Consider the following 12,520-nt stretch of genomic DNA (forward strand, 5'->3'; position numbering starts at 1 on the left):
TGGACATGAGCGGCAGGGAGCCCTGCGCCCTGATGGGGTCCGGAGCCCAAGGGCTCAGGCCGCCAGCGAAGTGAGCACGTGGCCTCTGGGCAGGTCTCGGACGAAGCCCGGGCACAGATGCTGCTCCTCAGCCCTCGCTTCTTCAAACCGAGCTCCATCCCACCCCCTCATGCGCGGGCACGAGGGGCCAAGCTCGGAGGTCTGAACGCTTACAGCGCGTCCCAGGCACCCGGAGGAGCTTCTGTACTCCCTTGGCCCAAATCAGGAGGCGGGTGTGCAGAGCCGGCTACTGGAGGCGGCTGGTGGCGGGGGGAAGGGGGGCTCACCGGCAGCAGGTGCCCACGGGAGGCAGGCTCGCTGTAAGCGGGCAGCAGGCACACGCCCGCCCCGGTTCAAGGCCCCACCCAAGCGGCTCACACAGGTGTGCACAGGAAGGATGAAACTAAAGTCAGGTGCGGGGGGGGGGGGGGCTGGGGTCCCGTGAGGTTTGAGTGAACTACTGAGTAGAAGCTGCCATCCGTGAGCCTGGACGTCCACATCCCCAATGGGAGAGCGGCCCGTCCCTCAGCGAGAACCGTGGGCCTGGTGAACGGGCCCCGTGGTTCCGATGCATGGGGAAGCGTGTGCGGGCTCCTGGCCCCTCCTCCACCATGACCCGACATTCACCCATTCATCGATGGCAGAATCCCTTCAACGTCCACCCTGCATCCACCGGAACAGCAGCGTCACCGGTCCTCAGATCACTCGGGGCTCACACGGGCCCTGCTCTAAAGGACCTGCCTTACCACGGTGGACGGCAGACTGTGGCCCACTGACCCTGGGGTGGGGGCCACAGCCCACAGGCCCCAGCCAAGCACCAACGTCCTGCTTGCCAAATGTAAAGTGACAACCAGGGGTCATGAGAGGGTTATCTATCGAGTTCTAACTCACGGCCAGTTTTCCAAGGGCAAACGAACGAGACTGGAAGGGAGGAGAGGCAAGAGCACAGCAGCAGCGGGCGTGCGCCCAGCCGGCCGGTGAGAAGGCCAGGCCCAGGATGATCGGACCAGAGACCAAGGGGAAGGAGGCAAGTGGGGGTGGGGGGCTCACCTTGCAGGCACCGCGAGGGGGCTCAGCACCCTGCACACTTCAGACTGTGGTGGGGAAGGAGGGAGCTGAGCAAAGACACCCCAAGCTTTTGGATCCATTGATACGCAAGAAAAACCTCCATGTATTTTATACATAGGAAGTTTCTCATCATTTCTATTGAAGTTTTCATTCCAACTCCCTAAAACTTGGAGACACGGTGTCTTCAGAAGCATCTCTCACAGCAACCCAAACTCACCTTTGACGCAGAGGCAAGTGTTGCAACGTATTTTGTGAAAAAACCCGAAACAGACCAGGGACTTCCGCTTAACAGCGTTCCAGGTCTGCCTTTTCAGCAGTCTCAGGGTTCAAACCCGAGTTCTCAGACGTAGTCCCGGGAAGGCCGGGGCTCTTGGCTGGGCTGACAGCTGTGCACGAGCTAGCGGGGAGCTTTCAGACTCAGTTTTTCTCTTTTTGCCAGAAATACCAAGGTGCCGGGGCAGCATCAAAAACGGCGTCAGCGCTCCACGCCAGGGCAGAGGCGGCGCGCCGGCCCCATGCCAGCGGCGGGAAGGGTGCTCAGACACCAGGGTCGGGTGTGTGGGCCGGGGCTCCCCAAACACACACAGAACGTGGGTGCAGACTCACCTCCCGAGAAATGATGCCCGCTCTGCGTGCTCTGCTCCCCAGCACGAAGGAGAGCTCGCTGACCTGCGCCAGCCCCGCGGCCACGATCCACTTGACGTACTGCCAGCTCTTCGGCAGGAGGAGAGACAAGACCAGAGCTGCCAGGGCAAACTGCCAAGATGTCTGGGTCACTGCCTCGGCCACGCAGAAACCAGACGGGAGCCCTTGCGTGACTCACTGGGGACACATGCAGAAGAGCCCAAGGGACAGAGACCACGCCGAGTAACACCAAGGTTCAGGCTCACTAGCAGACAGCTGGGCTTCCCCCAAACGAAGTCAACAGCAGTAGATACCGGGCAGCCCTCAAGGACACCTCACTAAGGACAGCACCGTATCTGTCACATGAGCAAAGTCTAGAGCAGCCCGGAACCCGTGGGGCAAGCGCCACAATCGCCTGGGACTCGGGCTCCTTCAAGTCAGGGGTGCCTGGGCGGCTGTGGGTTCACTGTCCGACTCTTGATCTGGGCTCGGGTCCTGATCGTGGGCTCGTGAGATCAAGCCCCCGTGGGGCCCCTGCTGGGCAGCGTCTGCCGCGTGAGATTCTCCCCCTCTCCTCCCATCCCCGTTCACAAAACCGGTATCTTCAGTCAACGTCTATCATCTACAGAGGCAGACAGCCACCGGACAGGTCCCGGGACCCCCAAATGAATGTTAACGCGGCAACTGGAGAGTCTCCCGTCACAGGGGACCGGCAGCCAGGAGGGAATCCTCAGCGGCTGCTAAATGGGACATTCGTGGGGTGCCCGGACAGGCTTGGGTGGCCCCTGCCCCGCCCCAGGGCCCTGCCTGCGGCACTTCTTCTAGCTGGCTGTTCCTGAGTTACAGCCTCCTACAATAAACCACCGATTTAGTGGGCAAAAATCTTACAATAATTTGAAAACACAGCAACAGTGAGACGTACACTGGGGAAGAACATCCGAGGCCTGGGGCCTCCTGGGACGTCCGCAAGTCACGTTCCTGGCTCTGCTTTCGTGACTCCCCATATCAAACATACCCGATTCTGAGGCCAATAAAGGAAAACAAACCCCAAGGCCCCGGTCCTCCCCTGCCCAGTGCCCAGAGTGCTGGAAGGCAGGAGGGGCTCTGGGTAAGTGGCCTCATTGGAGCTTTGCAGACTCAGTGTCACTGCGGGTCGGAAGTTAGGCTCTGTGACCCATAAATCAGAAAATGACGGGTGCTGTGCCTGCCGCAAAGCACCCAGGAGACTCCATACCTTCATGATCACCACCGACAGCGTGAGGACCATCAGGACGGTGAGCTCGTACACCACGAAGGTGGGGAACACGTGCAGGCCTGCGAGGGCAAGGACAGACACGGTCACTCTCGCGGGCCCGCCCGCCTCATCCTCCAGTCCCCAGGCCGGGACGCTCAGGTTCCTTTCTCCTCGACCCAGACAAAGCCACCCGGTGAGTGTGACCCCACGGGGCCCTGCACGCATGACTCACGCTGCTGGCGGCCCCAGAGCCGGCGGGCCGCGGGGACAGTGGCCCCGGTGCCGAGGGCTACCCTCCAGCAGACCTCACCGCCAGCACTCGGCAAAGGCACAGCAGGCAGCGGCCGAGTCACCTTCATTTGTGAAAACATTCCACGCCAGGTGCAGACACAAAGGGAGAAGAAGCCTGGCCACTTGCAGCCGCTTGCTGCCCTGACAAAACCCCCGAGAACAGTTTTCCCGCCGCGGCTGTGCCTGCTGGGAGGCTCTGCGTGCCGGGGAGCCCCTCCTCACTCGGCGGCCGGCCCCACACCCCTGAGGGAGGACCCTGGAGCTCACGTCGGAGCAGGAACACACGCGGCCCCTCAGCAGCCCACGTCTCCCCGTCTGACTCAGAAACACAAACCCAAGAAGACAGCCTTCTCGTCCCTGGAATGCAGACACCTCCGCCCCGGACAGCCCTGCTGCACCAACCGGGGCGGCTGACGAGCACCTGCCCCACCCCCTTCCCAGCAAAGTCCCTCTTCGCGGGTCTGCCTCGGCCTCCTCCCCAACCTGCGGTGCTCCCTGCGCGCCCCCGCCCCCCCCCCCCCCGGCCCAGGGCGCACCCAGCAGGGCAGGATCTGATTCCGGGGTCTTCGGCCCACTGGCACGACAGGTGCGGACCAGCTCTGGCTGCACCTGTGCTCCTCCAACTCGTCACAGTGTCACCCGCAGTAGGAATTGACCGGCGTGAGCACTCCTGTGCCCGCTTCTCCGACCATGCCGGCCTCAGATCGGGGAGCGGAGCCCTGCCCGCCCATCCCCCACCAGGCACCCTGATGCTTGCGCTGCTGACTTGCCTCAAGGTTCAGGGGCCTCCCTAGCCCGAGGGTAAGTGTGTGCTGGGCCCAGGCACACAGGCCAGACGGCAGAGGCTCTCCACTCTGGTGAGGACACTACCCACTCAGGACCTCCGTGCTGGGAGCAGAGCGCCACGTATACAAGGCTCGGGGACAGAGACAAAGTCCATGCTGAGGCACGCAGGCCACCAGTGCTCCTGCTTACGGCCTTTCACTCATTCATCCTCTCAACAGATACCACCCACGCTCCTGGGACAGCACAAGGGGCACAGGCTCCGCACGCCCACGCCAGGGCCACCCCCAACAAAGCATGGACCCCCATGAGCCTCCCGACCTCTCTGCAGATGTGAACTTCGGGACGAATGAGCAAACACGGCATGGGAACCAGAATGTGGCACGTGGTCTGCTCTTCAACACCAGCCCCACAGTCACCTCACGCGTGCACTAGGCCCGCCGATGTCAGGCGGGGCCGTCCCACCCCACCGGGGCCCACAGCGGCCTCCAGGGCACCTCCGAGAATGAGGAGGGGCCGTGCCCACTTCTGGACTCCTCTCTGTGTCCCAGGGAGGGATCCGAGAGGCTGAAATCCTTGGCGAAAAGTCTGGAACAAGAAACACGTTAAAAAAAAAAAAAAGGACACCTGGGTGGCTCAGTTGGTTGGGCAACTGCCTTTAGCTCGGGTCATGATCCCGGGGTTGTGGGCTCGAGCACCGCGTCAGGCTCCCTGCTCTACGGGCAGTCTGCTTCTCCCTCTGACCTCTCTCATGCTCGCTTTCTGTCTCTGTCTCAACAAATAAATAAAATCTTAAAAAAAAAAACCCATGTCCCGGGCTTCATCCGTAAGGTGAGAAGTGACAGGGACTCATCACTGTGGTCAGGCAGGTGGTAGAGGGCCACACGGGCCTGGTCACCTCCACTCCGCTCTGCCTCTAGAGCTGCCCTGACCAAGCTGCCCCAGTTCATATGCTGAGGCCACAAGCCCATGTGACTGCATCCGGAGACAGCTTCCGGAGGTACTAAGGGTGACAAGAGGTCACAGGGTGGCTGCCTGAGCCGGCAGGACTGGTGTTCTCGTAAGGGAAGGGGACGCGGGAGTCCTCCCCTGCAGCCCTTCCTTGGTCTCCATGTGTCTATCTCTCCACCACCTGTCTGTCCCCGAGCACACTGTGTCCCAGGAAAGGACACATGGGGACCCAGCAAGCAGACAGCCACCTGCAGACCAGGAAGAGGCCTCCTCAGCTCTATGGTCAGCCGGACGCTGGCAACCGTTTGGGCAGCCAGAGCCATGGCTCAAATACTCATCAACACAGCATGGACAAGGACGCTTCAGGGGCTCAGCTGGGGAAGCGTCTGCCTTCGGCTCAGGTCTCGGGGTCCCGGGATCGAACCCCGCATCTGACTCTCTGCTCAGTGTGAAGCCTGCTTCTCCCTCTCCCCCTGCTCGTGCTCTCAAATAAAGAGTCTTTAAAACAAAGCAGCACAAAGAAAAGGGTCCAGGGTCTCTCAATGACACAGGGATCACAAAGTCAGGTACCAGCTGTGCCGTGATGAGGAACGGAGCCAGCGTCACCTCGAGCAAGAGGGACACCGGGGCGGAGTCTGCACTGCCCCCCACCAAGCGCACCTGGGGCCCTCCTGCCCTCTGAGGGTCCCGCCATCTGGACTGAACCCCCCTCCCCGAGCGGCTGCTACCTCGGCATTCAGCCCTCGGGGGGCCCTCATTCACTCCAGGCCCCAAACTGCCCTTTGCTGGTCACACTGGTCTCACTGCTCAGAGCTCGGTCAGGCCCCTCGGTGCCCCCGTTGTGGTTCTGGGACCCCAGGGTCACTCGCCCCGCCCAGAACGGACTGTGGCCCATGGGCCCTCCAGTCCTCCAGCCCCCACAGGGCCTGACGCAGGGCAGGGGTCAGGGACCAGGTTCGTGTGCACGTCACTGAGGCATCGTCCCAAACAGAACATTTCCGTGTTGCTTAGAACGCTAAAAAGAAAGGCTCTGTCCCGAGTGGGGGGGAGGGTGCACACGCTTCTCGGCTGAACGTGATGCATCAAAGCAGAAACATGCGGCGCCATCTCGTCGTTGGGCACCTGCGATCTCTGCGGGTCAAGAGCCCTAACGTGAGGAAGAGCCCAGCGTGCCTGTCGGAGCGCGTCTGCAGGACTTCCTCATCGAGCCAGCGCACGCTGCCGCAGCCCCGCAGCCCCGCAGCCAGGACGCGAGCCACACGGGGTCAGTGCGATGCAGCCCCGGGGGAGTGCGGCCCAGGACCCAGTCAGAGGGAGCCGGCACCTGTCGGCCTCACGGGTCCTCACCGAGAGAAGCAGCGGTCGGAAGGAGGGGGCAGGATGCGGGGACCTGGGGGCAGGAGGGACAGAGACACACAGAGCCAGACACCAGGACAGCGGACAAGCGATGGGGTGGGGACGGATGGGGAAGGCAGCGTGAGGGGCACGTGTGGGCGAGAAGGTTCTCTCGGAACACCGCGGACACCCATCCCCTACAGCAGCGCGAAGGGTCTCATCTTGCCGGGTGACAGGCGGTCTCCTACCCTGCACCCTGCTCTCAGGACCGGCCGCCCGTGCTCTTCAAGGTTCTGGGTCTCGCTGGGGTGGCCCCGAGCCCGTCAGCGGGTACAGGCGTGGTGAGGAGCTTCCTGGCGGAAGGCGGCCACTGCATGGTCACGCCAGGTGAAGGCGCCCGACAAAGGGGCACTGGCAGAGCAGCTGAGTTTTCTGGCATCAAAGTTAATCTTCCCTCCCTAATGTCCCGTTTTGGTGCTGACTTTAAGCTGCTAACCTGCTGGGCACCTGTGCCTTTCCCACGGAGTTGAAGGTGGGGGTTGTCCTCCCCAAGGGCATCTGAGCACCCCCGGAGTATGGCCGCTGACCAACAAGTTAACGTTCCCGAGTGCAAATGCCCCCTTTCTAATAAGATCTCTCTGCAGACCCCAACTACTCTGGAGCTGTTCTGGCTGCACAGACAGAAATACGTGAGTAGGAGAAGTCTCACAGCCACCACGTGACTGTCCCGGTGTGCAAGGGCGGTTACCTATGGACGCGAAGAAGATGATAACCAGGAAGTCGCGGATGGGCTCAATGTAAGCCACGACCTCCTCGGTGACCATGTGGCCTTGGGAAGAGATGAGCGCGCCGGCCAGGAAGCAGCCCAGCTCCATGGAGATGTTCAGCAGCTCCGTGACCTGGGGGAGACGGAAGGGCCACATGTCACTCACAAACAGGGGGTGGGTTCACGCCCAAAGGCAGGTGTGTCGTCACAGCAAAGGCTCATCTTGAAGTCCCCAGAGGGGCCTCTGTGGGGATGAGTGGAGACACACAGAGCAAGTAAATGTGAGTTGAATCTGCCATATACAGAAAAAAATTAAAATATTTGAAGTAATCATTCAAATTTTTGAATGACAATATTTTTTAAAGTTTATTTTAAATATTTGTGGCAGATTTTTTTATCCTGACTCTGACTACCCAACTATGCCAAGAAAACAAGTTCACGTAAACCGTTGCATCTCCAGCCAAGGGCATGTCGAGGGCAGTGTGGCCAGCAAAGCCCGAGGGCACAGGACCCCAGACGGGGGCGCCCGCATGTCCAGCGGCCGGGCCGCCGCCCAGGTCCGGGTTCCAGGGCTCCTGCTGACAGCCGTCATATGCAAAGCTTCGGGTGCGCTCCTTTGCGAGGCGATCCCGACGCAAAACGGCCTGAAAGCAGCCGCGGCGTCTTCCTCTGCGGAAGCGAAGCCACACACAGAGGCCGGCAGCCAGCAGAGAGGGACGGGAGAGAAACTCGCTCCGCAACCACACCCGGGACGAGCCCCACGACAGAACGCACGACCTCACACCAAACACCACGAAGCCCAAGAAACCTGCGCAGGAGCGGCTGTGCATGGGGCGCTCACGGGCCATGGCTCGCAGGCCGGGGCCCGGGCTCTCCCTGCACCTGCACCCCTGCAGCAGCGGCTCAGCCGAGCGGACTCTGAGACCTCGCGGCTGCCGGAGAGCCCCAGAGAGCCTGGGGAGCCGGGCTGCAGGCGGGGCAAGTGGAGAGTCAGACACGTACAGGTGGACCTGCATGCCTGTGCTCACTCACACTCACACGTCCCTTCACACGAGCACACGTACAACCACACACTCGTACACACGTGTGCCCACACTCATGCCCCTGTGCTCACACCCACGCACTCACACGCCTCTTGGCTTCTGACAAGGTGACCTGCGCCCCAGTGCGGCGTGGACAGCCACATGCAGCACCAGACGTCGCACACGGCCCCGCACCCCATGTACCCCGGCCCCCCGACGGCCGCAGCTCTCTGGCGAGCAGCAGAGCAGCACAGCAGCACAGCAGGCCGTCCTGCAGGAGACACGGCCTCCGACCCGGGAAGACACAACCTGCGGGGGGCCGCCGAGCGCCATCCGTCCACCACCTGGAGCTTGGAGCGTAGGAAAACCAAGAACTTCCGTTTATTAAAAACGCTACCAAGAGAACGGACAGGACAGTCACGGACGAGAAGGTTCTAAGCAAACACACAGGACAGAGAATTTCGGCCATAAAGGAGCAGAGCGCGGAAACCCAGGGTGCCCCCTCAGAGCAGGGACGCACGGGTGAGTCCGCGTGTGCAGAAAGCAGGAGCGCGGTCACTGGGCCCGGGGGGAGGGGCGAGCCTGGGGGAGTCCGGGTTTTGGGGAGCAGTGACAGAAATGTTCAGACAGCGCGGACCGGCGCACGGTGCTGTCAACATGCGGAAAACTTGTACGCGTCCATTAAAAGGGCTAAAGTGGCTGATTCTGTTATATGTACTTTTAGTACAAAGAAGCAAAGACAAAGTTTCCCAGAATATGTTAAAAATTCCTACAAATGAGTAAGAGAAACAGCCAATGCAACAGAAAACGACCCGAGGCTTCTGACGGGCCGGCCTCAAGGAGGGGCGTCCACCAGCTCGGGAGGGACGTGGAGTCAAAGCCTTGAGGAGACACCGCACGGGTGCAGGGGGGTGCGGAGACCCTGACTGCTCCGCGGCGCGGGGGGTGGGGGGACACAGCGCGACCCTGGCGGCCTGGCGCCCACCTCAGCACCAGCAAGCCGACACCCACATGCCCAGCCGGGAGCACGCCAAGGGGAGCCGTCAACGGGAACCAAGCCCAGCAGCCAACAGCAGAGGAGGGGCTGTGTCGCACTATCTCAGGGCACCGAGGGTGTCTGAGCTGTAAGACCATCTCATGAGCAAGCCGGCCGGCACCGGACGCGCGGGGGACCCGAGCAGCTTCTCAGGAGGAAAGCAGCGGAACCTGCGCAGCCGCTGGGAAGACAGACGGAAGTCGTCCGGGCAACACGGCTTTGCCGGATGTCATTGTCAAGATGAAAATTTTTCCAGAATGGACAAAGCAATGTAAGAAAATGAAACACGTCACGTACGTGAGCAGAAGCGAATCTTAGACTTCTGCCAAGATTATAAAATACGAGTAGACGATTAAATCATACACGAGGAAACAGTTTTTGCTGAAGTCCTTTAAATTAAAATTAACCTTTTAAAACTAACCTTTTAGTTTTGAGGGAAGTGTCGATTCACCTGCAGGGTCAGAAACCGTCCAAGGAGATCTCACACACCCCTTGCCCGGGCCCCCCAGTGGTGGCGTCTTCCTAATCAGGGCACGAGATCACAGCCAGGCTATGGACGCAACACGGTGCTGACACACGCAAGGGTCCGTGACAAGGATCCTCCCCCACCCTCTCCTCACCTCCTGGCAACCGTAAGCTTCCCTCCATTTCTGAAATTCTGTCATCGTAAACGTCACATGAGTAGAATTACACAGTATGTGACCTCAGGGCTGGCTTTTCCTGCTCGGGATAATTCCCTGGAGACTCATGCACCAGCTGTTTCAGACCTGGGCGGTCCTCTTGGTGCGGCCGGACCACAGCTGGTGGAACCGGGCACCTGCTGGAGGACCGGGGGTGTCTGGCTGCTGTGAAACAGCCGCTGCGCACATTCCCAGCTGAGCTTCTGCGTGAACCCGGTGGGGAGGGCAGCTGCGGGGCTGCAGGCGACGCCCGCGCTGTGGACCGTCTGCGGGGCTCTGACAGCCTCTCCCCGTTCTCTCACTAGGAGCATATCCTTTAAGTAAGAATGCTGCTTCTGAAATGAACCTATTTTTTTTTTTTTTTTTTTCAAATTTTCACATTAAGGCAAAAGAAGCTACACTGCTGACCAGCTTTGTCGTCACCGGATGGGCCTAAAACCTGTTGTAAACGGTAGATCCGATTTCGGACACAGCTGTCCCAAAGTCTGGGACAGCGTAACGCGGGTGATGCCGGCAGTCCACGCGGCTGTCGAAGCCAGGCCGACCTCCTGCAGTCCCACACCTGAGGAGCCCTTTCCACCAAGTGCCTAATGAACGGGGGCAGCTGGGACGTTCAGTCCGCTGCTCAGGTCACGACCTCAGGGTCCTGGGATTGAGTCTCGCGTCAGGCTCCCTGCTCCACAGGGAACCGACTTCTCCCTCTGCTCCTCCCCGACTCATTCTGTCTCAAAAATAAAATCTTGAAAAGTATGGGAGCAAACAGGTTTAGCTTGTTGAATGAATACTGAGGGAGAGGAATGACTGTGCACACAAGAAAAATACGGCCACGTGGTTTCAAATATTTCAAGTACATTAAAATAAAAAGATAAAGAACTGGTCATAAGCTTCCCAGTCCGTACGTAAGTAACAGGTATGTGAGAATTACCATCAACATTAAAAAGATGAAAGCAGAGACTCCTAAGATAAGGATTTCTTTGTTTCCTTTGCCTTCTACGCGCAGTCTCCGGTAATACGGCCCAACGAGGTAAGTCTTTACAACAAGACACAGAAGACAAGCGGCCGCCAGCGAGAAGAGGATCTGACCCACCAAAGCCAGGATCCGCAGAGTCTCCATGACAACGCTAGGAGAGAAGAAAGGGGTGTTATTTCACCTCCGGAACACCCTCCCTGACACCCGACAAAATGGTTCCACTCGTTTTTCCTTCATGTTACTAAACAAACTTCCCAAATCATTTTTATTTCTAAATACTAAAAACCTATCAATCCCATTAATTCTAAACAACTTGGTTCAAATTAATTCTTTGAATCAGATATGCAAGCGCGACTGCTTTGCCATCAACTTTGAAGCAAATATGTGTTATGGGGCATGAGGACTCCTGACCGCAGCTCACACGGCTCTGTGACTAGGGACAGAACTCCTCAGCAGGAACTAACCCCCACTCGAAATTCCTCCCGGGGCGACCGTCACCCTGCAGGCTCAGCCCTCGAAGTCCAGCCACAGGACCCCAGCGACCTGCCGCCCAAGAGCCCCTTGTGGCCAAGCCAGAACCCTGAATTTCCTGTCTGTTACTTCGTCGCAGAGAACAGGATTCGGGGCTGAGCTCCTATTAGAAGACGTATTTACTTCTCGGAATGTATTCTAGATCTCAGTCAAAAAACTCCAAAGAAAGGCACTACGGCGTGTTTATTTTTACAAGAAGAACGCATATTTTTAACTTAATTAAATTTATTTTTGAGAACTTGGTTCATCGTATTTATGAAACGATTTAGTCTAGAATCCTGGTTTAAAAGTTCTCAGTGGAAGAACACCGATCTGACTACTAGGCGGGGATTCACCGCTAGTCGAAGCTTACACTTGCAGCCACGGGCACAAACGTCGAGTGGCACACGACCGATCACGTGAGGCAAGGAGCCCCAGCCGGCTCGAGCGCCGACCCGGTGGAAGGCTCCTGGCGGGCTCCCACGAGGGAGGCCAGCGTAGGGGCCGGCGGGCTGAGCCCTGGCAGCCCGCACACGATGCACATTCTGTTTCCGAGGGACTCCGACCATATCGGAGTCCAGAAGCCCAACACCCGGACAAACTCAGCAGAGGTGACGTCACACACAGCCCGTCTGCTCCGTGACCACAGTGGAATCCAACCAGAAACCAGAAAGACAAGAACAGGAAAACCTCCGAGAACTCGTGCAGGTAGCATCGGACTTCGACGTAAGGCCGGTCGGAGAGGAAGCATCGGAGGAGATGCTCTGCGGTGACTGAGCCCAAGGGGGACAGAACCGCAGTAAGTCACCGTGCCAGACCGCGGCTGCCGCCAGCCGCACGGAAAATCCGCAGCCCCGGTCGGGCAGAGGAGGGAAACGGCTGGAGTCGGTCACCGACGCCACGGCACGAGAACCTGGAAACAACCGCGAAGTAACCGCAGAGTGAGGGGCACCAAGAGGAAGAACAGGGGTAGAAACCGGCGGAATGAGAGCCGGAGAAGCAGCGGCCCGAGGCGGCCGTCGGGGGCGGCCAGAGCGCAGCGCCCGGGAGCGGCCGACGGGCCGGGGAGGACGCGTGACCGGGGGCCCGAGCGCCGCAGCGGCACGAAGCAAACCGAATCCGTCATTTAGGGAAAATCCCCGCAAAGATCCGCACAGGCTTCCGCAGGGACCCCGCACCCGCGCCCGAAGCGCTACCGCGGGACCCGGGGG

The 12,520-nt window shown here is 59.6% G+C and overlaps 1 protein-coding gene across 7 annotated transcripts in view; it reads right to left on the reverse strand.

The window, feature by feature from the left end:
- TMCO3 (transmembrane and coiled-coil domains 3) overlaps positions 1–12,520 on the reverse strand; it is a 35,925-nt gene that overhangs the window by 716 nt on the left and 22,689 nt on the right. For all 7 annotated transcript variants that reach the window (XM_059144638.1, XM_059144634.1, XM_059144639.1 and 4 more), the window contains 4 exons: positions 10,755–10,950; positions 7,074–7,224; positions 2,966–3,045; positions 1,714–1,863 (listed from right to left, as the gene is read on the reverse strand). In XM_059144638.1, the coding sequence (XP_059000621.1) occupies positions 1,714–1,863; positions 2,966–3,045; positions 7,074–7,224; positions 10,755–10,950 (577 nt within the window). The remainder of the gene's footprint in view (positions 1–1,713; positions 1,864–2,965; positions 3,046–7,073; positions 7,225–10,754; positions 10,951–12,520) is intronic.

Source organism: Mustela lutreola, chromosome 13 (assembly GCF_030435805.1).
Source record: "Mustela lutreola isolate mMusLut2 chromosome 13, mMusLut2.pri, whole genome shotgun sequence".
Classification (NCBI taxonomy): domain Eukaryota; kingdom Metazoa; phylum Chordata; class Mammalia; order Carnivora; family Mustelidae; genus Mustela; species Mustela lutreola.